The sequence below is a fragment of the Balaenoptera physalus genome (assembly GCF_965194825.1).
Source record: "Balaenoptera physalus genome assembly, chromosome: 18".
Lineage (NCBI taxonomy): Eukaryota > Metazoa > Chordata > Mammalia > Artiodactyla > Balaenopteridae > Balaenoptera > Balaenoptera physalus.
Window position 1 is genome coordinate 49,038,691 of NC_138899.1, and position 23,900 is coordinate 49,062,590.

The 23,900-nt window shown below is 37.0% G+C and overlaps 1 protein-coding gene and 1 long non-coding RNA gene across 5 annotated transcripts in view; one reads left to right on the plus strand and one right to left on the minus strand.

The window, feature by feature from the left end:
• The window catches only part of DIAPH3 (diaphanous related formin 3), a 569,365-nt gene that overhangs the window by 444,923 nt on the left and 100,542 nt on the right, over positions 1-23,900 (plus strand). Inside the window, exon 28 of one of the 4 annotated variants that reach the window (XM_082435810.1) lies at positions 3,606-3,693. The exons of the other annotated variants lie outside the window; for them this stretch is intronic. Within the exon in view, the coding sequence (XP_082291936.1) occupies positions 3,606-3,670 (65 nt within the window). The 3' untranslated portion in view covers positions 3,671-3,693. The remainder of the gene's footprint in view (positions 1-3,605; positions 3,694-23,900) is intronic. 4 annotated transcript variants of the gene reach the window in all.
• LOC309647946 overlaps positions 1-23,900 on the minus strand; it is a 908,978-nt gene that overhangs the window by 88,065 nt on the left and 797,013 nt on the right. The gene's annotated exons all lie outside the window — the stretch shown is intronic.

Here is a 23,900-nt window from a genome sequence, read left to right on the forward strand (position 1 = left end):
AGACTCTGTAAAACGTTTGTGGCAAAGTTTTAACAAATATGAATTGTTCGGCCACACCTTATGGTGCATCTGCCTGCAGTTTGATTGCATCTCATTAGATGGTTCTCTTTTCATTAAGTGGTACAGTGGGATTTTTTTTTTTAATTAACTGGATATAGAGTAATCAGAAAGAATTCTATAAACTGTATGCAATTACAATCCCTAATGATAAAACTATTTAACTGTGACAAAATAAGATAAAACATAATCAAAATTTTAGGCAAACAAGGATTACACATTTTCAGTGAGCATCCATAACCTAAACAAAATCTTGCTATATTATCTTTACACCAAATCAATTCTTAATAGGCTTAATTTGGATTTGATTATCTATTTTGACTCTTCCACTTATATATGGAGCTTTGAGAGATTTTTACAGAAATAAGATTGTATTACCTCCAGGCACAGCTGCTCTGCCACTCCAAGACTGGAAGTCAGAATTAAATGTGAAGCTAGGTAGATATCTTTGAATTGGCATTACTTCCCACAAAATAACACTATGGGGGGCGCACAAGACAGGCTTTGTTGTTGATATATTAAAACTTCACACACAACCATCCCCCCTCCCTGCTTCACTCAGCCTTGGGTCCCCTTATTTCTTGACCTACCTTTTTCTGAAACAGCAAGAATTTGTCTTGAGGCAGAATTATGAAATTTGTAAGGTTTTCAGTGGTGTCTATTGAGCACTAACTACCATAAGGCTTTTCTGAAAACAGTGAGGACAACACCAAACCAGTCTTTGTCTAGAAAACCTTATCTATCAAAGTAGTAAATGGTGACAACTACCATTTCCATTTTTTTAAAAACTGTATCCTATTTTAAAGTAGAAAGAGCATAAAGAATAATATAGTCAAATTATATGATTTTGCTAAATGTCATTGGCTTATTTTCTTGAGAATCTTTTTTGTTCTCTTTCTGATGAATTTGTGCCTGCCTAAGGAGGGGAACTATTAAAATACTAATTGTTTTTGACACCCTTACACTTGGGCTTTCAAGCAGAATTAAGTACTACCTGTAAGTGTCAAAAGACTTAAACATTTTTTAAGGAGACTTTTCCAGGCAAAGAATATAAAACAATTTGGGTGCTATCACATTTTATTCAAACATCAGTCTCTGCTGTTTACTATGTAGTCAAGCAAAAGGAAGAACAAACTCAGCAGGGCTCCTGCCTGGGTAAGGATGCCCTGTGGGTAGACAGAAAGGCCTTTCTAATTTATAGTCAGGGCAGGACAACCTTTTGGCTAGTCACTATCAAACAGACTCTTAAGCATGAACAGGTTAGAAAATTCTCAAGTAGTGAGGACCTCAAGTTGTTTTAAAAGGACATTTATGCAAGAAATAGCAAATGCCTTTCATTTAATGAGCACTCACAGATATAAGTTGAAGGCTGAGACTAAATTGAGTGAAAAGGAGATAAAGAACTATTGTATAAGGAAAGTTAAGTCCTTGACTTCTCTGAAATAGTTGTTATGATTAATATGTCTCTTGTTCTGTTTGTGTTACACAGTGGACTATAATTGTTATCTTTAAATTTTGGGGCCCATTCTAAATCTCTCCTTTTCTTATAGCATAGGTTCAGAGTCTGGATTTATAAGGAGTCAATGGATAGACTCTAGAAGCTCCTTTAACTCTGTACTTTCATTTTAGATTTTGTGCTTGGGCATATTTTTTTTCCTGCTAAAAGGATCTGTTGATTTTATCAAATCTCCAAAGAATTAAAAAATAATTATTTTATTGTTTGATTACTGGTTTGTTACAAATTTTCTCTATTTTTACATGTTACATTTTTATGCATATATACATTACGTGTTTTCCCCATTTGTGACTGTCAATAAGAGTCTAGTTCTCAAATGACTTTTACTGTTATTTTTTTGTCATTTGAAAACTAAACTTTCATTGACATAATCACAAATGTGGAAAACATATCAAATGGTTGGTGGATCTACAATTTTAGTGACAAATAAATTGTTTAGGATAAACAGTTAAGGTCCAGTGAACTTGTGCTACTGTGGAGGTTCACTCAGGATGCAGGGAGGGGAAGACATCATCTGTACCCAAGACAGTCATTAGTCTTGCTGGATCTCCCAGGCAGGAAGGTGTGCAGGGTTCACTGGGTTATGCAGCTGGGAAGGAACAGTCTCCCAGAGGCCAAGAGAAAGAGCAGTCAGCAAAGCCACAGGCTTCAGAAAGGCCAGGTAAGGAAAGGATGGAGGAGCACCCAGGCACAGATTGGATTGAAGGGCACAGGTGTCATTGTTCACCTCTGGAAGAGCAGTTGTGGTAGAATAGTAGACACTGAAGCCAGACAGTGTTGGTTAGAGTAGTGGAGGCTGTCCTTTCTAAAAGCCTGGGTATGAAAGAATGAAACAGAAGGGAAATAGCTGGAACTAGAACAGGTTGTAGTTCAATGAGGGGCTGTGTTTCTTTGCCTTTCATGTGGCTCTGGCTTTACTGTCTGTATTCTGAAGGGAAGGAGCTCCGGAGGGGAGGGATGAGTGTTTGGTGGGGCAGTATTGAGGGTGAGGTTGCTGGGGGATGGGATGGGAGAGCACAGGTGCGGAGCACCTGGACGGTGGAATGAAAGGATATATGGAGAGAAGTGGATACAAATATTGAGCAAGGGAGTTTGGAGGTCTCACCTGATGACATCTTTTTTCTCTGAGAACTAGGATATAAGGTCTCCTCCTGAAAGTGACAGTCTCTGGGTGGGGAAGGAAGGCAAGGGCAGTGGAGGATGGCATGTCTCCTAGACGGATTGTGAGATGTTACTGCTCAGGGAGATGCAAGATAATTTTTGCATCAGTGGCCCAGCTGAAAAAAGAGGCTATTACTTGTGTAATAATAGCTGTCTGTAAAGTCTGAGAGAAAGAAAAGTAGCCAAGGTGCTTCACAGGCCCTGTGACAAAAGGCATTTTGTTCTCCAACTGCCTAGAAGTTCTAAAGGTTAATCTCCAAATGTAACCATAGGGATCAGTTTGGCAGTAGGCCAACTGAGTGTGCTTTAGAGCAGGAGTCCCCAACCCCCAGGCCTGTTAGGAACCGGGCTGCACAGCAGGAGGTGAGTGGCAGGTGAGCGAGCAAAGCTTCATCTGCCGCTCCCCATCGCTCCCATTACAGCCTGAACCACACCCCCACCCACCTTCCGTGGAAAAATTGTCTTCCATGAAACCGGTCCCTGGTGCCAAAAGGGTTGGGGACTGCTGCTTTAGAGCACCAGCCAAGCAGAGTCATCCCTTTTTTAGAGGATAAGGTATTTCATGTTTTAAAATAGTGTAGTAGTTAATTAGGAAAATAATGGACACTCTGTTGGAACATCTATACCATCTAAACACAGTGCTGAAACAATGTGTTTCAGCATTGTTTGGGTGTCGTGCTACATATGAGGAAGGCATTCTAGCAGGGATGGTGGGGACCCTAATGCAGCTGGTTTTCCTCCAGGCATGTGCCAACTACATCATGTGTCTGAGATCTTTTCCTACAAAAACAACACTTGGTGCTTTAACTCAATATTTCTAAGGTACTACTAGATTTACTTTTATATTTTATTTTATTTGCCCTCATTAAAGGTCAGTCTGGAGTAGCCACAGATACAGAAACCACTTTTCAAGATTGTCATCAGCATCAGAAATAAAGGTTTTGCCAAGTGCCTGTCAGGTACAGTAGTTACTTAAAAAACAGCAATAGCTGTTCTTACTCACTGACTATTTGTGAAAGCGTAAAACTAGCCAGATTCTTGAATCCTGTTTATAGAAGCCTTGGGTGATATGGTCAAACAGTATGACTTGAAAACAGCATGGAGTCAGGCTCGGGCTTTAGAGGCAGACAGGCCTTGGTTTGACTTCTTGACTTAATAAAAGGGTGACCCTAGCAGCTTATTTAACCTTTGGATTTCCTTTTCCTCAGCTGTAAAAAGAGAAATTACACTATGTGCTTCATAGACTATTTGGAAGATTAAATAGGGACTATACTAAATTACCTACAGTTGAGTAGATATTTAATAAATTCAATAGATGTTAGTTCCTCCTCATTCTTCCCCTTCTCTGCCTACCTCCCGTGATGCATGTGTCAATAGAAAGTTATTATAAATTCTTGAGCAAAGTGACAGTAGTATGCAGAATGGGTGTGCTAATTGGAGAGATTGAAATTAATTCTCTTACTATGAATAGTTCCTATACTGCACTTAAAGTGCATTAATTGGTATGAACTAGTTTAGAAAAGAAAAAGACAAAAAATTAAAAGTCTATAGAGACTTTTGGTTTTAAAATAATAAAGGTATTTTTAACCTCCTTTTCCCCATGGGAGTCACCACAAAGCCACAAGGAAAAGGTGTAACAAAAACCAGTGTCAACTTCTGTGAAGTCAAGACATGTTTAACCTGGAACAACCGCATATAAAGACAGGGAAGCAGATGATGCGGGAGAGAGGAAATTGGAATCCAGGTGTATTCATTTCCAAGGCTACCAAACAAATTACCGCAAACTGGGGGCCTTAAAACAACAGAAAATTGCTCTCTCACAATTCCAGAGGCTAGAAGTCTGAAATCAAGGTGTTGACAGTGTTGGTTCTTCCTGGAGACTCCGAGGGAGGACCCGTTCCCCCTCTCTCACTTCTGGAGGGTGGCCGGCAGTCCTCGGTATTCCTGGGCTTGTGGCTGTGTCACTCTCATCTCAGACTCCGTCTTCTCATGGCCTCCCTGTGTGTCTCTGTGTCTTCACATGCCCTTCTTATATGGCCACGAATCATTTGGTTAGGGCTCACCCTAATCTAGTGTGACCCCACGTTAGCTTGATTACATCTGCAAAAGCCCAATTTCCTAATAAGGTCACATTTACAGGTACCAGGTGTTAGGACTTCAACATAAATTTTGAGTGACACAGTTCAACCCACAACAGCGGGTGATCCCAATGAGAAACAGACTGATGTGCTCCTCACAGCACCACATAAGGGCTCAGGAGTCATGGGTGCCAGGAACCACTGACAAGAGGAATGAGACATCCAGCTGAAAGTGGGGATGATGGCAAAGGAGCAGGTCAACATCCATCCAGGCAGCATGGCTCCCAAGTCCAGACTTGTGACCCTCCGGCTGCACTTCCCTCCCTCCCTTTCCTCCTCCCCTCCAGGAGGTGGGAGGTACAGATGTTGTTTGGAAAAATTGTGCTGGAAACTCTATAAATGGGGTGCAAGCCAGAGGTGAGGTGCTGCACTGGAAACAGGGGTTACCTGAACACAGAGGTGGATCTCCAGGAGAAAAGAGGAGACGTGAATGGCATAATCCTCTTCTGGCCCCAACCACCACTCAGTGTAAGCCAAGCTTATACTCCAAGCAGATGACAGAAGATTTTTCTGGAGATAATGAACACTCTAGAGAAAAGGCCTTCAGATACTGGCATTATGGGCCCCCTTCCCGCAAAAAATGCTAACTTGCTGCAAGAGCATTCCACAGAGAAGCCCCCTAGTTAACAAGCCTACTCACACAAATTTTTTTCTCTGAAATATTAATTTGGCCCAAGGACTCATCAGCTGACATTTGAGGAAAACATTCAACATGAAAAAAGAAGGGAAACAAACCAAAGGACCTCTTAGTAAACAGAGAATAACACCATAATAATTGCAAAGATGTCAAATATTTCAATGATGAAAAGAATAGGATATGTCATGTATATAAGATATATATATATTTATATATGTAAAAGGATTAGAAACAAAAATCTTTTGGATATGAAAAATATAGTAGCAGAAAAAATAGTACGGTATTTGGAAAAGCATAAACATACAGAGTTCTAGGGAAGATAAGTGGGAAAATGTAGAATTTACAGATAATCTGATATATCTGACGACAATTTTTATTGTATTTGTATAATTGTATTATAAAGCTTTGGGGACAAGTATGGAAAGAGTGATAGGCACTAGGAAAATAAGAGGCAATTGTTAATTCTAGAAACAAGTGATATACAGTTGACCCTTGAACAACATGAATTTGAACTACACGGGTTCATTTATACGCGCATTTTTTTCAGTAGTAAACATTATAATACTACACGATCTGCTGTTGGTTGAATCCATGAATGTGGAACCACAGTTGGGAGGAACCTCGTGTATGGAGGGCTGACTATAAATCATATGCAGATTTTCAAATGTGTGGAGGGTCAGGGCCCCTATCCCCGTGTTGTACAGGGGTCAACCGTATAATCATGGTACACTACTGTAATTTGGCATGGCCTTGTATGCTATTTTACAGTCATAATAGTAAAAGCACTGTGGTAGGCAGATTCCAAGATGGCCCTCAGTGATCGCTGCCTCCTGTTGTTCTTTCTCATGTAACCCACCCCCCAAACATTTTCCAGCATTAGTTTGTATAACCAGCGGAATAGGGCAGAAATGATAGTATGTCACGTCTGAGATTAGGGTACAAAAGATACTGTGACTTTCGTCTTGGGTGCTGTGTCTCCCCGTTTCTTGGTTCTGGGGGAAGCTATGTTGTGAGCAGCCCTATGGAGAGACCCAAGCTGTGAGGATATTAAGCTTCAATCTATCACAATAGAAAATCAATAAGTAATGTCTATAATTGATGAATCAAGAGATAGCAGGAGAAGCATCAATAAGGCAGAGTCAGGGACAATGGACTGCTGTATTTCATTGGAAGCCTTTTGGATTTCTTTATAAAGTAACCATTAACTTTAAAGAAAGTTTTAAAGTTAGAAGTATGAAACATCTAAATGGGCAGCAGGTGGGCAGTCAGGATGGCAAAACACCTAACGACTCAGTTTATCCCTATTGAGAATAACCAGAAGCTAAAATCTCTCGTTAGTTGTCTATCTATCTTCTTCTTTATTAAAATACACAGATTTTACTTTTATTTTTCATTTTTCTTTTTCACTTTCTCTCTTCTAATACTGTGTATAAAGGAGACTTCTCTCTGTTCTAGCTTTCAGCTTTTCATTTTTACATGATCCAGAGACTAAAGTGCTCTTCACTGTGCGTTCTTAAAGAGTGATATGGGTGATGAGAGTCAGTAACGGTGGTACCTCTAGCTCAGGATAATGACTGTGCTTCTCCATATAAATCAGACAGTCTTCCCACTTTTTTTGTGTCCTGTAGATAGCATTGGCCAGTGATTTTGCAGCACATATCTGAATACATTTGTCCTCTGTAATTCTTAATGTGAGAGAAAATGATGGAAATGCCTAATAGAGAAAATCAAGCACCACACCACTTTTTTTTTTTTTTTTTTTTGGCCTTTTAGAGCAAAAGTAGCCTTCCAGTGCTGCATAAGAACTTGATGGCTAATCTGTATTCACTGAATCCTTAGAAAGCAAGAGAATGGGATAAGATTTGCATTTGGAATTCATATTAGTTACAGTTATTGAATGAGTGTTTGTAAATAAGTGTCTTAATACATTACACTGGCCTCATGAAAGCCAAGGATGTAGCTAGTGTAGCTAGAAGAACTATTTGTGCTTTGGAGGGGAATGGTGGTATGACTACTTGTTATGTAGTCTAGGTAAGGAGATAAATATTTTTCTACTTTACGAGGGTCTATAAATTTATTTAAGAAAGCACTGACATGCATTAAGAAAGCTGCATGTCCCATTGATTCCCAAGTAAATTAGAAATTATTAGTGTTAGCCATGATGTACGTTATTGTGATATGACAGCATTTGGCTTAAACAGTTTCACCATTTATTAGCTCTGATATTAGAATAAATGGTAATGATCATTAAATGCTATGTACATTATCATTTAACCAATTATGCTTGCAATCTCCTTCTATTAGTCAAAAATCTTTGGGTTAATTAGAGGAGCTGCCTAATCCCGATTTCTAGAGGAATAATGAAATAAAGGAACATTGAAGTGTGCTAAAGAAAGTGTTAGTGCATCACCGTTTACCTCATATATTGACTTCATTTACCCTCACCCAGTGCATTATAGTAGCCTCAAGGTTAAAAGATTCTGGCAATTCTTTTTATTTTGAAATATGATTAGGCCGTTAAATTATATGTTCATACTTTTCCCATTAAAGCATGTATGCAACAGAAAAGTGCTAATATGCAAATGAAAACAAAATTCTCATTTACCAATATACCCATGTTGAAAGATGAACCAAAAAACACTGTTTAGATTAAGCATTAAAACTGTTAATAACACCTTGTACTTTGATTCTGACAAGCTAATAACTCAAAATCCATAGAATTTTAAGGTTAAAAGTATAAGACACAACCAAGAAACTTTTATTATTAGTCCTTTTATTTCTTATTCTTGTTAATATAGTTAGGCTAAGGGATTCTTAAGCTGATGTTTGTTAAACCATGAGCAGGGTTTTATTTAATCCAAAGTATATTTTATCATTGTGTGAAAAGTATAATTTCATCCCTTTTTCTTAGTCTTCCCCATATCCCAAAGGAGGAGAAAAAAAGAGAAAAGGATCTTTTAAAATTCACTGTGACCTGTCATGAGGCAACTTCTCAAATAATGATGATGAGGCTCTATTTTTGAACGTGCAGACAGAAATAAATGAAGGGCATAGGACGTGAAGAGGTAACTAGTACAGTCTCCCAGGCAGAGAGAAGCACTGCCCAAGAGAGCCCCTGGGATCCCTGCTACACTTGCAGCCGTTGGCAGTAGCATCCTCTCTAATAAGTCTCAAGGTTTTCATCACTTCCTAAACACTGCTCTCTCTGTTTGCTACTCACTTTCTGGGAACTGGACAAGGCCTATTACTCTCCATTCTGTTAACCTCCTTTCTCTTCATTCACTGATCCCCATTCCCTTTCCTCACCTAAATATAAAAAGACATGATCTGCTCAGGGTGAGAGATAAATATATTCAGTAATGAAACGAAGTAGGCAGAGTCAGTAACTCTAGGTACTATGTCATAGTAACTTGTAATGTTTCCTAGAAATTAACTCTGTGTCTTCTACATATTTCTTTTAAAGCCAGGGAAAGGGAAGGTTTTGAGAGTAATGTTTTTAATTATTAGTTTGTGATGAGTTTTCATGTCCTGCTGGTATGCTCTATTTGTTGTAGTTTCTTTGCCCCCGGGTCCATGCCTATCTGTTTTGAAAAGTGTGATTTATTTGTTTCCATGTTGTAGACCTATAGGGTTAGTCACGTGTTCCTCTTCTAAACAGATCTGTAGTCCTACCTAGAATCTCTTTATAGTTTTACACTAAGATTTTCTTTAACCCTTCACTGTACTCTTTCAAGAAATACCAAATACTATTTCTACTTTCTTTTTTAAAGTAAAATTATTTTTTATTATTTGAAAAAAATTTTAATTTAATTTTCATTTTATATTGGAGTATAGTTAATTTACAATGTTGTGTTAGTTTCAGGTGTACAATAAAGTGATTCAGTTATTGCTTCTCAGCCTTTTGGCTAAGATCAAGTGTAGTATCTGTTCTTATTAGTATTTCAAAATCAGGAATAAAAGACTTATAAATGTACAAATTACTGCCTCAGCAAAGCCCTCTCTTTGTTTCAGTAAAGTACTTGGCACTATGCATTTCATTGCACTGGGAAGTATTATATGGTTTTGTTTAAACATTTCTTATACTCTTATACTTCTTACTGCATTTTAAATGTATACTGTATATAGAAGAATAACATATAGAAAAGTACACACTTCCTGAGTATCTGGCTTGATGAATGCTCATAAAGTAAGCTTACCTATGTAACCAATACCCAGATCAAGAAACAATGTTATTAGAAACACAGAGCCCCTTCCAGATTCTCCCTTTCATAACCTCACATCCCACACATATCCTGACTGTGACAGCAGTAACTACACTTACTTTGTCCTTTTTATAAATATAATCTTACACTTTGTATCCATGTTGTTGTGTGAGGTTGTAATTTGTTTGTTCTAATGGTTATTTAGCATTCCACTCTGAATATGTGAAATTTTTTTCTTTTGTTCATGGATATTTATATTGTTTCTAGATTTGGGCTATTACAAATAGTGCTAAGAACATTCTTATACATGTCTTCTGGCTCTGTCAGAAATATACCTATTGAGCTGCATGAGCTGTTTGTATATTTTGGAAATTAATCATTTCTCTGTTGCTTCCTTTGCAAATATTTTCTCCCATTCTGTGGGTTGTCTTTTTGTCTTATTTATGGTTTCCTTTGCTGTGCAAAAGCTTTTAAGTTTCATTAGGTCCCATTTGCCTATTTTGGTTTTTATTTTCATTACTCTAGGAGGTAGGTCATAAAAGACCTTGTTGTGATTTATGTCAAAGGGTGTTTTTCTTATGTTTTCCTCTAAGAGTTTTATAGTGTCTGGTCTTACGTTTAGGTATTTAATCCATTTTGAGTTTATTTTTTTGTATGGTGTTAAGAAGTGTTCTAATTTCATTCTTTTACATGTAGTTGTCCAGTTTTCCCAGCACCATTTATTGAAGACGCTGTCTTTTCTCCATTTTATATTCTTGCCTCCTTTGTCATAGATTAGTTGACCATAGGTGCATGGGTTTGTCTCTGGGCTTTCTATCCTTACCATTGATCTATATTTCTGTTTTTGTGCCTTACAAACAATAAATGCTGGAGAGGGTTTGGAGAAGAGGGAATCCTCTTGCACTGTTGGTGAGAATGTAAATTGATACAGCTGCTATGGAGAATAGTATGGAGGCTCCTTAAAAAACTAAAAATAGAACTACCATATGACCCAGCAATCCCACTACTGGGCATATACCCTGAGAAAACCATAATTCAAAAAGACACATGTACCCCAATGTTCATTGCAATACTATTTACAATAGCCAGGATGTGGAAACAACCTAAATGCCCATTGACAGATGAATGGATAAAGAAGATGTGGTACATATATATAATGGAATTTACTCAGCCATAAAAAGAAATGGAATTGGGTCATTTGTAGAGATGTGGATGGGCCTAGTAAAGTGAAGTAAGTCAGAAAGAGGAAAACAAATATCGTATATTAACGCATACATGTGGAATCTAGAAAATGGTACAGATGAACATATTTGCAGGGCAGGAATAGAAACACAGAACTAGAGAATGGATGTGTGGACATGAGGGGGAAGGGGAGGGTGGGATGAACTGGGAGAATAGGTTTGACATAAATACACTACCATGTGTAAAATAGATAGCTAATGGGAACCTGTGGTATAGCACAGGGAGCTAAGCTCGGTGCTCTGTGATGACCTACATGGGTGAGATGGGGGTGGGGAGGGAAGTCCAAGAGGGAGAGGATATATGTATACATATAGCTGATTCACTTCACTGTACAGCAGAAACTAACGTCACATTGTAAAGCAATTATACTCCAAAAAAAAAAAAAAAAAAGGAAATATACCTAGACGTGTAATTGCTGTTTCAGTGGATAAGTGTATCTTCAGCTTTAGTAGATACTGACCAACAGTGTTCTAAAATGATTGTACCAGTTTATACTTCCATCAGCAGTGTATGAGAGTTTTCATTTCAACAATTCTGGTAGGATAGCTCATTGTGGTTTTGATTTGCCTTTCCCTCATGAGTAACTTGAATACCATTCCATGTTCTTTTGGCTTTTTGAATATCTTATTATGTGAAGTGCCTATTCAAGTCTTTTGCATATTTTTCTATTGGCTTGTAGGTGTTTTTTATATTGAGAATAAATAGATTTTGATACAACTTAGAACTCCATGTCAAACTGCCCATTAAAGGAAAGACTGTGTTACTTTCTAGTAATATAATATTCTACATCACTCAGATCTTCTAGTGAGAGACCTTAGAATGACAGGTCTGGTCAATATATGTTAAAAGAGCAAGCATGTTGTAGAGTCTGCTGCCTATTTACCCTCTTCTGTTAAATTCCCTTTGGTGTACCTGTCCATTGTCTTTTCCTCCTTGTTGTCATGTGAGAGCAATCCAGAGCCCCTCTAGCTTTTCTGACTGAACTGGGGACACTACAAAGACATTATTCTAGAAAAGCTGACTATGTCATGGTAAAACTTCAGAAAACCATTTGTAAAATGAATGAATGAATAAATGAGTGAATGAGTGAATACATGAGTGAATGTGTGAATATGTGAATACATGAAAGAAAGAATAAACACATGATGGCATAACTGGGTCTTGAAGCTGGGCCTTCCAACGCTAATCCTGGTATAAATTCCATTATGCTCTAATATTTACTATTAATCAGGAAATATTGAGTGTGGTAAACTATTGCCATAAAACCTTGTCCTCAACTTGTAACTCACAAACGTGTATCAGAGGTGAACTCTCAAAGTAACAAACTTGTAATGCATTTAGATTTAATTTTATGATAAAATTTGAGTAGCTTTTTTTATAAACTATTTTTGAATACATAGTCTATTACCAAAGAAAAAATTCAGTTCAATGCACATGATTCTACTATTGATGAGTTAGATCCAGATTAAGTGAATAAATGTATACATTTTTCCTAGAAGATTATTTTCATTTATATGTCACCAAAATTGTATCATATCTTCCAAGGTCAAATATCAACATATTAATTAAGGTAGTTTTAAATTGATACAGAATTAATATGAAGTAGAAGCTACTCTTAGTTTTTATTATTTTTTTTAATTAAACATTTTTTTAATTGTGGTTAAAAAAAACACATAAAATTTACTATCTTAATAATTTCTAAGTGTATAGCTCAGTAGTGTTAAGTATATTCACATTGTTGTACAAACAGATCTCCAGAACATTTTCTTCTTGCAAAACTCAAGCTCTATAACTCATTAAACAACAACTCTCCATTTCCCCCTTCCCTCAGCCCCTGGCAACCACCATTCTACTTTCTGTTTTTATGAACTTAATTACTTTAGGTACTCATATAAGTGGAATCATACAGTGTCTGTCTTTTTGTGACTGGCTTATTTCACTCAGCATAATGTCCTTAAGGTTCATCCATGTTGTAGCATGCGTCAGTATTTCCTTCCTTTTTAAGGCTGAATAATATTCCATAGTATATATGTACAACATTTTGTTTATCCATTTATCTGTTGATGAACATTTGGGTTGCTTCCACTTCTTGGCTATTGTGAATAGCACTTCGATGAACACAAGAGTGCAAATATCTCTTCAAGATCCTGCTTTTGATTCTTTAGGATATATACCCAGAAATGGGATTGCTAGATCATATGGCAGTTCTATTTTTAATTTTTTGAGAAACCACCATACTGTTTTCCATAGCAGTTGAACCATACTCTAAGTTTTTAAATGTTGATTCTAATTTATGGAAGGGGGAAAAAGATATGTAGTTTACTAAGTATGTGTTCTTAAGTTCATTACTTACTATGCTTCCTTCTCTATAAAATGTGGTATTAGACTATCCTATAGTAAGGATGGGCCCTACATTTTTAACCAGCTTCTTTAGGGTTTTACCTTTACATGGTTTAAAAATTTTTACCGTTTAATAAACAGCACTATTTATTCAGGACAAGTTAACAGATATGAACAATTTTAAGGCTTTGTTATTCATATTGCCACACTGATGTGGGAATGGTGAAGAGATTATACTAATTTATACTCCTACCAGCATCCAGTGACTGTGTCCATTCCTCAAACCTTCAACAGCACTAGATGTGTTTCACAATTTTCAGCAATTAGACAAAATAGTATCTCATTGTTTTGCATTTTTAATTAGCAATTAAATTATATCTTTTTCTGTCTTTTATTATAACTGACAAAATGTGAGGGGCAGGGAGATCAAAAACAGAGGGGGAGGAAAGAAACTTTCTCAGTATTTCTTATCAAAATATGTCATCCATTAAGGAAAAACCATACATTTTAATGTTGTTATCTCTTCTGTCTTATTTCTCAGCTAGGAGCAGTTATTATTACTGTTTATCTGTGATGATTTTTCAATGCTGCTAGTCCAGGAGTAGGTTTTATTTTTACATTTTGGTTGTTAATAACAATACATATAACCAACTCTTGATTTATTGGAGTAATGAGGTAGAGATAGAGGGATGGAAATCAGAGACAGACCTAAATCCCAGTGGCCCGTAAGTGGTAAAGGGAAAGCTAGAATCTCAGGTGGATTCACACCTCCTTCCCTGGGGGTTTTGGGTCATTAAGCAGCAGCTAATAGATCTGTATAGATGCTTGTGACTAAACTTAGTCGACTTGATGCCAGCAGAGCCTGTTGAAAGGTAAAGAAACTGAGCCAACCAACAAACTTCTTCGGGACAATTTTGGCAGCAATTTTAACAGATTTTTTTTTCACTGAATTTATCACATGAATCCTTTTAATAAAAGATATTTCAGTAATGAAGGTATTGTACATTATGAGCACTTTGCTAAAATGTGATTTTTTTTTAATTTATAATTTATATACCTTACTTACTTCTAGGAAGAATTTGGGATGGCTTACAAAAGAAAGCATATAGCAATCCTGTAATTATAAGAGAAAACAGATGCTGTAAGAAAACAGAAGAGAGTTGACTCCTTAGCTTACAGCTTTGGTTCTCAACTTTAGCATCTATCAGAATCCTTTGAGAGGCTTATCCAAACACATGTTGCTAGGCCTACCCCAGAGTTACGGATTCAGGAGGTTTGTGGTTGGCATGAGAATTTGCATTTCTCATAAATTCCCAGAGGCTGCTCATCCAGGAACCACACTTGGAGAACCACAGATCTTCGATCATCATGTTTCTTGGGTATTTGGAATCATGATTGATTAATATTAGATTTTTTTTATTAAATAGTTTCTTTTTGTGAACATATATCTCACTATCTGATCACACATAACAGCTATGTTATTATTTTCATAAGGCTCTTCATATGGATATAAAGGATATGATTGGTTATAATTTCCAGTCATTTTGAACCTTGGCCACATTAAATTCACCTAGAGAGTTTTTAAATAACACCAATATGGAACCTTATTTCCACGGATTCTGATTTAATTTTTCCATGATGAACAATTTTTTTAAAACTTTCCTTGTGATTCCAAAGTGCAGCCAGAGTTGTAAGACACTGATACGTAGAGAGAAGAATAACCCATATTGCCAACAGATAATCAGGTTGTTTCATTTGTGGCTTGGGGGTTTTCTTTTTTCCCCCCATCAATTTGCCTAGCTACTCATTCCCATTTTTATCTGTGTGGTATGCTTTTGGTTCTTAAGTATGCTGTTTTGTTCTTCTCTTAATTGAACTTCATCTGTTTTTGATGAACTATTTCTCTAATCTATCAAGGTCATTTTAAATTGTATTTCTTTCTTTGAAAGTGTTTAACCCCTGCCCAACTAAGTATCATCTGCAAGTTTAATGAGCAGATTTTCAATTTCCTAATTGAGATTGTACTCATTAAGTTTTAATATTTTATAATTTTATTGCAAATTATTTCTAGCATGCGTGTGATGCTACCTTGACTTTGCCCTGGCCGTGCACATTTTCTTCATTATCAGTGAACATTTATTTAGTGCTTAGAGGTTGTGTGTTATTGAATCAAGTTCCATGACTTCTAAATAGTTGAAAATAAGTGCTGAATCTGACTCTATGTAGTTCTAACTCTAAGGAGAATGTGTATATAACATAAGCTTCATGAACAACACAGGACATATAAGCATTTAAACACAAAAATTGAACATTGAATCAACAGTTCATTGGTCAGGCGGATATTGTAACACTAACTGTGGCTGTAGAGAATAGAGGTCAAGAGTACCATCTGCCTCTTATTAGTTGTGTAACCTTGAGCAAGTTACTTGCTCCTTGTGCCTCAGTTTTGTCATCCATAAAATGTGATTTTAATCATTCCTGCCTTGGTTTGTTGTAAAAATTTGTGTCAGATAATGCATGGAAGATTCTCAGCAGAGCCTAACACATAGCAACAGTTCAAAGAAATAGTAATGATTAAGAATCAGTTAATTGAGGAATTGATAGTAGAAGGTATTTAAGGTTTGGTTTGACAAGACTGATCATTAACAATTTAAGTGACACAGAGATGATTGGTCTGGGATCTGTCCCTAATCTGGAACTTTTGGTTTTAACAAGTGTAAGCATGTTTTTATGTAAGCAAATAGTTTAGATTTTCATTCTCAGTGTGCTATGTTTATTATTAGAAAGAGTTCTTTTGCAGATAATTATAACTACTGAGTGGCAGAGCCAGGATTCAAACTCAGGACTTTTGTCTACAAGATGCCAATTGCTAAATGGTAGAAACAGAGAGAATAGATTGCCCCAGACATAAAGGGTGAGAGGAGTGAGAATCTGTTTCAAAAAATAAGATTCCAGGGGCTTCCCTGGTGGCGCAGTGGTTGAGAATCTGCCTGCTAATGCAGGGAACACGGGTTCGAGCCCTGGTCTGGGAGGATCCCACATGCCGCGGAGCGGCTGGGCCCGTGAGCCACAATTACTGAGCCTGCGTGTCTGGAGCCTGTGCTCCGCAACAAGAGAGGCCGCGATAGTGAGAGGCCCGCGCACAGCGATGAAGAGTGACCCCCACTTGCCACAACTAGTGAAAGCCCTCGCACAGAAACGAAGACCCAACATAGCCATAAAAATTAAAAATAAATAAATAAATAAAAATTTAAAAAAAAAAAAAAAAATGTTTAAAAAAATAAGATTCCGTAAAGAATAAAGAAGCCAGTATTTGACCACTTACTACGTGTTAGACATTGTTGAGTACATTATTTACATTGTCTCATTCAGAGGCTTAAAAAGGTTAAGTAATCCTTGCCCCAAATCATAAAGATGATAAATGGCAGAGCTAGGAATTGAACCCAGATATGTGACAGCAAATTCCATTCTCTGAATCCCTTCAATAAACTGCCCATCCTTGAATAGAATCAGATTACTTTTTTCTAGAATAGAAGATGCACTCAAAAATATGATTTAGCGTACAGAAAGATACGGTGGAGACAAAAGTTGTGTTTACTTCCTGTTTTGTGACAGAGTAAATTGGAACAATCAACTGAGGAATTTTGTCTTGAGTTTAGCATGTATTTAAGTTGGTTAAAAATAGCTGAAAAGTGAAGGTGTCCTGGGAGAAGAAGGCTGGAGATGGCCTAGATGAGGGTTTTAGAAATAGAGATAGATTGGAAGGGGTGGGTTAGAAGCGGAGGCAATTTATGTACTTCATCTTCTTTTCTCCACTGATTTACTTAAAATAAGTAAACATCAAGAGTGATTTCTTTGAGCTTTTGAAAGCTAACACATTTTTGATGAAACACACATTTTTATGTCACATTTACAGTTTTCAGAGGGCTTTCACATACATTCTTTTAATTTTTTTATCTTGTATTGGTGGGCACTTTTACAATTTTGCTTCTATTATCCTAAAATATCCATAAGTACAAGAAACATATTTATACCAAATTGAATAGAAGCTACAACTCCACTGGAGTTTCTTTGCACGTACCTTTTTAATGTGTTTATTTCATTATAAATGACGTTTAATTATGGTCAAATTAAACGTAGGTATGATTTGGGAAATATTGGCCATCAGGCAGTGTCATGGACGATCTTGCTTTTCTCCCCTGTCATTTTACACGTTGTTTTTCTATCTCAAAAATCTCAATACTGCCACTGCTCAAACATGTTCAAAATGAAGTAATTTTCCCTATGTAATACAGTTTTGAGTCCCAAAATATCAGTTTGATAAAAAACTGTATTTTTCAGGCTTCCATTACTATAGCATTTTTTATGACTATAAAAAAAGAGCACTTTGTACTGCATTTTGTCTGAAGTTGAATGATTTACAAAAACTCTTGTTTTCTTAAATTAGAATTACATAAATAAATATCTAGTGATTCATGAAAGTAGAAGCTGAATTTCCTGGAAAGTCTTCTAATATTTGCCCTTTACCATTAGATTGGACTAAAATTAGACTTAGTCAAGTTATTTATCTACATATATAAACAATTTTTTTAACTCTAAAATTATTTGTTTTTGTTCTTTGACCTGGTATTAACTGAAGTGCTAAGTAATACTGTATGACCTGAACTCTGGAGATATCATTTAAAAGCTATAAAGCAGGATTATTTCTACCAGACAATAAAATAATCTTACTTTTCATTAACAGCTATTTACTACTAATAAAGTGTTTACTTTTTAAAATAATCTTTTATGGGCTTCCCTGGTGGCGCAGTGGTTAAGAATCTGCCTGCCAATGCAGGGGACAGGGGTTCGAGCCCTCATCTGGGAAGATCCCACATGCCGCAGAGCAACTAAGCTCGTGCGCCACAACTACTGAGCCTGCGCTCTAGAGCCCGTGCTCTGCAGCAAGAGAAGCCACCGCAATGAGAAGCCCACGCACCACAACGAAGAGTAGCCCCCACTCGCCACAACTAGAGAAAGCCCACGCGCAGCAACGAAGACCCAACGCAGCCAAAAATAAATTTTAAAAAAATAAATAAATTTAAAATAATCTTTTATAAAATGAAAATAAATGTCTACATAAGTTAAGGGATACAATTTCTGGTCAGATTGTTTATATGTATGTTTTCAGACATTTTGTACCAAAACCAGTAGCTAATATGCTCAGTGAGAGTTCATTTCTCTCTCTCTTCACACCGACTAATCTACATCCCCAGATAATTAAGAAATCTGACTAAATTGAGCATCATTATGCTTATTATATGTACTGCTAATTTTGTTTTCATTTAGACTTTTCCCATTTTAGAATTTGTACTTACTGTTGTTCTCAAAAAAGACTGAAGCTTTAAAATTACTACATTAGTAGTTGTGGTGTAACACAATATAGCTGAAATAAAGAGAATACTATAGGATAGACCCAGTTTTGAATTTCAGCTTTTCTGCTTATATGCTGGCAGTTACTGAATCTCTTTGCACCTTGGTTTCATCATATGTCAGTGGGTGGAAATTATGCCCACCTTATAGGGTAATTGTGAAAACTGAATTTAACAAGCCATACAAAACACTGTGCATGCAATAAATGTTAACTGTTATTATTGATGATAATATTTGGTCCCGTGCTGACAGGAATGTTGGTTTGGGAGGGGGAAATATTTGAGTTTTGAAAATTTTAGAAAAGAAGATCTTCATCTGCCAAATAATAGCAACTAGCCTCATTGTCCCGTGCTGCCTGCACATCCTCCCCTTCATGGCTCATTGAAAAGTGCTCCTGAATCAGATCCACGGAATGGTTTACATGACTATGAGTGGGGCTGATCCAATTATGTAGCTTGACTGCAGAGCCATTTAATGGTAGCCAAGGTAGCTTATTTCTGTGTCATTTAGATTAATTTTTTCTATTTTACTTGTACTACTACCAAACCGATTTCAAGATATTTTCAGCTTTCTGCTTTAAAAGTTTACTTTAAAAACAGTGATAAACAGGCTCCTGTTTGATTTTAAATGATTTTCTATAACTGTACGATTGTAGCTCTTGATATAAATTGCTTAGATATTGTTGTTCTTTCCTTCCTAAAATTATACACATCTAAGCCTTGGTTGAATATCCAGGTGTAAGGAAGCTCATGTTAATTTTTCAAACATTGTATACATTTCTATCATAGCAACTGATTGAGGGAAAAATGAGTTTGTAAATAACACTGTTACAGCAATATAAGTAAAGGCTGCCTCTCTTAAGGTAGGAAATAGAAAAATCAAGTTAAGACGAATCTAATGTGATCACTCTAATTATTTTACTGGAGTTTTAAAAGAATGGATCAATAATGATATTTTGTTTCAGGCTATTAGCAGCCCGAATCTTGTCTTACAAAATTAAGAAATCAGCTCTCGTTAATTAAACTTAAATATGGTGGCAGAGATCTTTGTGCCGTGAAGCGAGAGCCTGATCTCTGGCTATTTTGTTCTGTACTTGGTATAATGCAGTACACTATTCTCAGCCAAAGCCCGATGTTGTCTCGGCAACTCCCGTTGCCATAGCAATGAAATTCTTTTGCGGGAGCAGGGCGAATGCTAATTGTAGCCATTTGTTGTTCCTTCTGTCGATCCCTTAACTAGCACAGTTGTAGAGCAGCCAGGGACTCTGGGTGAACAGCACGAAGTGCCCCCAAAAGCATTGCTGCTGAAGGCAACCGGCTGCTCTGCTTAAAAAATCATTTGAGTAGCTGACAGTGCCACTATGTGGGCAGAAGCACAGCTTGACTCAGACCCTGACAACTGTTGATCTGGGACTTAGAGAAAAAGAGAAGACTGTTTAAAACCTGTTGAGAAGGTACTGATGACATGGAGATTAATTTGACACCAGTCCCTCAGAGGTAGGTGGTAGGCATATCATAACAACTGTTTATCCAGGCTAAATGCAGTACTGGAATGCCCAGAGGCTGTAGGAGACAGATCAATGGTTCTTCCTTTTATTTCCGTCTGAAACTGCAGTACTGTGGCCTAAGGTAAAATGATTCATTTGTCTGGAACCAACCAATTGTAATTCATATAGGTATTAGATTCAGTTAATACTGGTAACTCCCCCCTCTCTTTATAAAACCTTATTTTTAGAGACTTATGATTTAGTTGCCAGAAATGAGTTGAAACTGAAAATCAACTCAACATAAATGAGAACAGACCCCTTTTGAAAAATAAATGACCAAGTGATATCTACCAATTGTATGGTCTATCATGCTACTTTAATTTGAGAAAATGTTACTAACCTGGCTCATAATTCATTGTAAAGCCTAATTGCTAAAGGTACTTGGGGAAGAAAAAAATATTATAATGGTAAGAGAAAACATGTGAGGCACAATTATACGATTATATCTTCTCTTTAAAAGTGTATTGATCCTTAAAAATGGTCAAGTTCATGAGATTTTTAAAAGCAGCTACTGTGTAAACATAGTAATAAATTTCAAAGTATTTTTTAAGATATAAATTTAATATATGTGCCTCTTAATTGACTAGACTAAAGGTACATCCTGGCTGAAATGTCCTTAAAATGTAGAGGAACTAATATCATAGGCTTGTTTTAGCAAGCTATTCCTCACCATAGCTTTATATTTGTTTGTATTGAGATGGTCAAAATTGGTATAAAGATAGCCCTATCATAACTACAGATCCCTCTTTTTACTGGCAAGCAGGGAAAGAAGGCCTTTCAATTCAATGTTTTTTTTTTTTCCTTGAAAGAACTCTATGTGTATTTAATATTTTTATTGCTTGTCCTGCTCTTTCCAGGGAGGTAACTACCTGAATACCATTCAGTGCCCTGAAAGAAACTAGTGTCCTATGATAGTGATCATAATAAGTCATTTGTGTGCTTCAAACACTAAACAAAGTAGTCCCATCCCATCCCATTGGTTAGATATTCAGTCCATAAATTCCAAGGAGGAAAGACTTGAAATTTACTTGTTGAAATTTTCTAAGACATACTGTTTTCTTCTTTTAATAATTTTTAATTAAGACAAGAAAATACCTATAAACTATATAATAAATACTATTTTTTAAATGTATATATCTTTTTTGTGAATTTCAGATGCAAGGTATCTCAGATATTCCTTAATAAGCTTTTTTGGAATATTCTTTTAAAGGTTATCTTTACTAAATCCTCAACTTTAAAATATTTGGTTGTACTTCTAAAACACTGCATTCTCAGTATAATAAATGAGAAAAGAGCTTATTTATTATTAATGCTCTTAATTCCTCTTAATTCCTCAGTCAACAGAGTTCCTTATTGTCAAATTTACTACCAATCATGGCTTCTCCCATAGTGTTCAGAGAATAAATGAAGTCTAACCTTACCATGAGGCTGCACATCCATTTTTTTTTCTTTTCTTTTTTTTGGTAGAGAGAATTTGTGTTAACATATAGCTTAGCAGTGGACTGGATGATAAATGGCACGATAGATTTCCATCATGATTGGTCTACAGTAGCCCTCTGGAGAAATCAGAGTAGACCATCCATCCTCACTCAACCAAAGTTCTTTCTCTTAATGGCCAGAGAGATGAAAGTCCTAAAACCTGAATATGGGATGAGGAGTGCTCTGATATCAAGCAGTGTTCTGAAAGCACATCATACGACTCTTAGATCTCATCCAGAAAGCCAGCTTTTTGTGGTACCTAGAGCTCCCACCAGCTTTCTTCCACGGGCAGAACCAGACCACTGCTGACTGTGTTCCAGAGCCTCCCAGTGTAGAAACCTGCAGCCCAGCTTGTCTTACTGGGTTCTCTGTAGGCCTTTGCTTTTAGTGATACAGCATGCCAACATCTTACTCACTTGGGCCAAAGAAACCAAAGCATTCCCAAACAACTTCTAGTGGAAGTGACAGTACACAGGCTTTTAGAATCAGGTTACTTGATTGGAGTGAGTCTTACAACAAGGACTATCACCTGGGAAGGAGGAGTTGAATATGAGGAGACGGAATCCAGGGCCCAAGCTGCTTCTCCTGGCCTCAGTCTGGTGTGGGTGACAGGATAATCACTTCCTGAAATGATAGATCACATGTGAGATAGTTGGCCTCTCGAAGAGAGAGCGCCTCCTAGGGTGTGTGTCAGGAACCCAAGAGGAGATGTGTCTGAGCACTCATGAAGTTAGGTGGCCCTCCATTTCAGCTTGAGATTTCTTCTGAGGTGGGCGTCAGCGGGGAAGACAGAGCCTGATGGCTTAAAAGAACCACCCCACTGGGAAAATGAGGGAATGCGTGACCTAAATTTTAAAATTCGTTTTTAAACCCAGCTCAAACCACTCACTCCTTGTCCCTCCTTTTTTTTTTTTTTTAATTTTATTTATTTATTTTTGGCCGTGTTGGGTCTTCGTTTCTGTTCGAGGGCTTTCTCTAATTGCGGCAAGTGGGGACCACTCTTCATCGCGGTGCGCGGGCCTCTCACCATCGCAGCCTCTCTTGTTGCGGAGCACAGGCTCCAGACGCGCAGGCTCAGTAATTGTGGCTCACGGGCCCAGTTGCTCCGTGGCATGTGGGATCTTCCCAGACCAGGGCTCGAACCCGTGTCCCCTGCATTGGCAGGCAGATTCTCAACCACTGCGCCACCAGGGAAGCCCTTTGTCCCTCCTTTTAAATCAAGGAAGCTCGAAGAAGGTATGTCCCACTGTGATTCTCCCTGGAAGGCTGATGAACCATTCTAGCAATACATAGACGGAGGCAGCCTGATTTAAAAATCTAGCTGCAAAATCTGTACCTCATATGGATATTTATTAGAAGATTCTTGATCTATGCCACAGTCAAGCCTTCCCAGGACATTATCGGGAAGTCCCTTCCTTAAGTACATACACCTCACTGACAGTCCTGAATAATGGTGGCGGTTTTTTTTTTTTTTTCATGTATTGGCAATTGGTAACATGGATCACCTTGGCAACCTGTTAGATATTTTTTAGTAGTTTTGTGGTTTATAGTTTGGCTCATTTTTACAGTTATTTCTCAATTATTTTTAGCCAAACATGTCTTATTCACAGTTCAACATTCTTTTTCATTGTGCCCAGCATTAAGCAATTTGCTCCTAAGAATACTGGTGAAAAATTAATTATTCTACCTACTAATTATATATTCTTTTTTCCATTTTTTTTTGGAAACTTAGCATGATTTTATAACTTTTGGATGATAGTTCAAGTTTAAATTTTTAAAAGTTAGACTCATTTTTCTCCTTGTCAGTCATTACATGAAAATTAGTCAAAAGCTAGAAACTAGCACTCTATAAATTATAAATTATACATAATGAGAAAAACTATCACTGGTTCCAAACCTTGTTGTGTGTCATAATCATTGGGAAGCCTCATTCCAGACCTACTGAAGCAGAGCCTCTGGGGGTAGGTTCTCTGTTTTTAAACAAATTTCTAAGATGATTATTGTGTTCATAAGATAGCCCTAGTTGGAGAAAGAACATTTCGGAAACGATGGTCTGGGGGTAATCTCTTTCACTTTTTAATATCAGGTTTCAATGTGAAAAAAAGTCTTAAAATGTTGATGTCAATTCCAGGAATATTCACAGCTAACTGGCTCATATTTTTAATTTTGG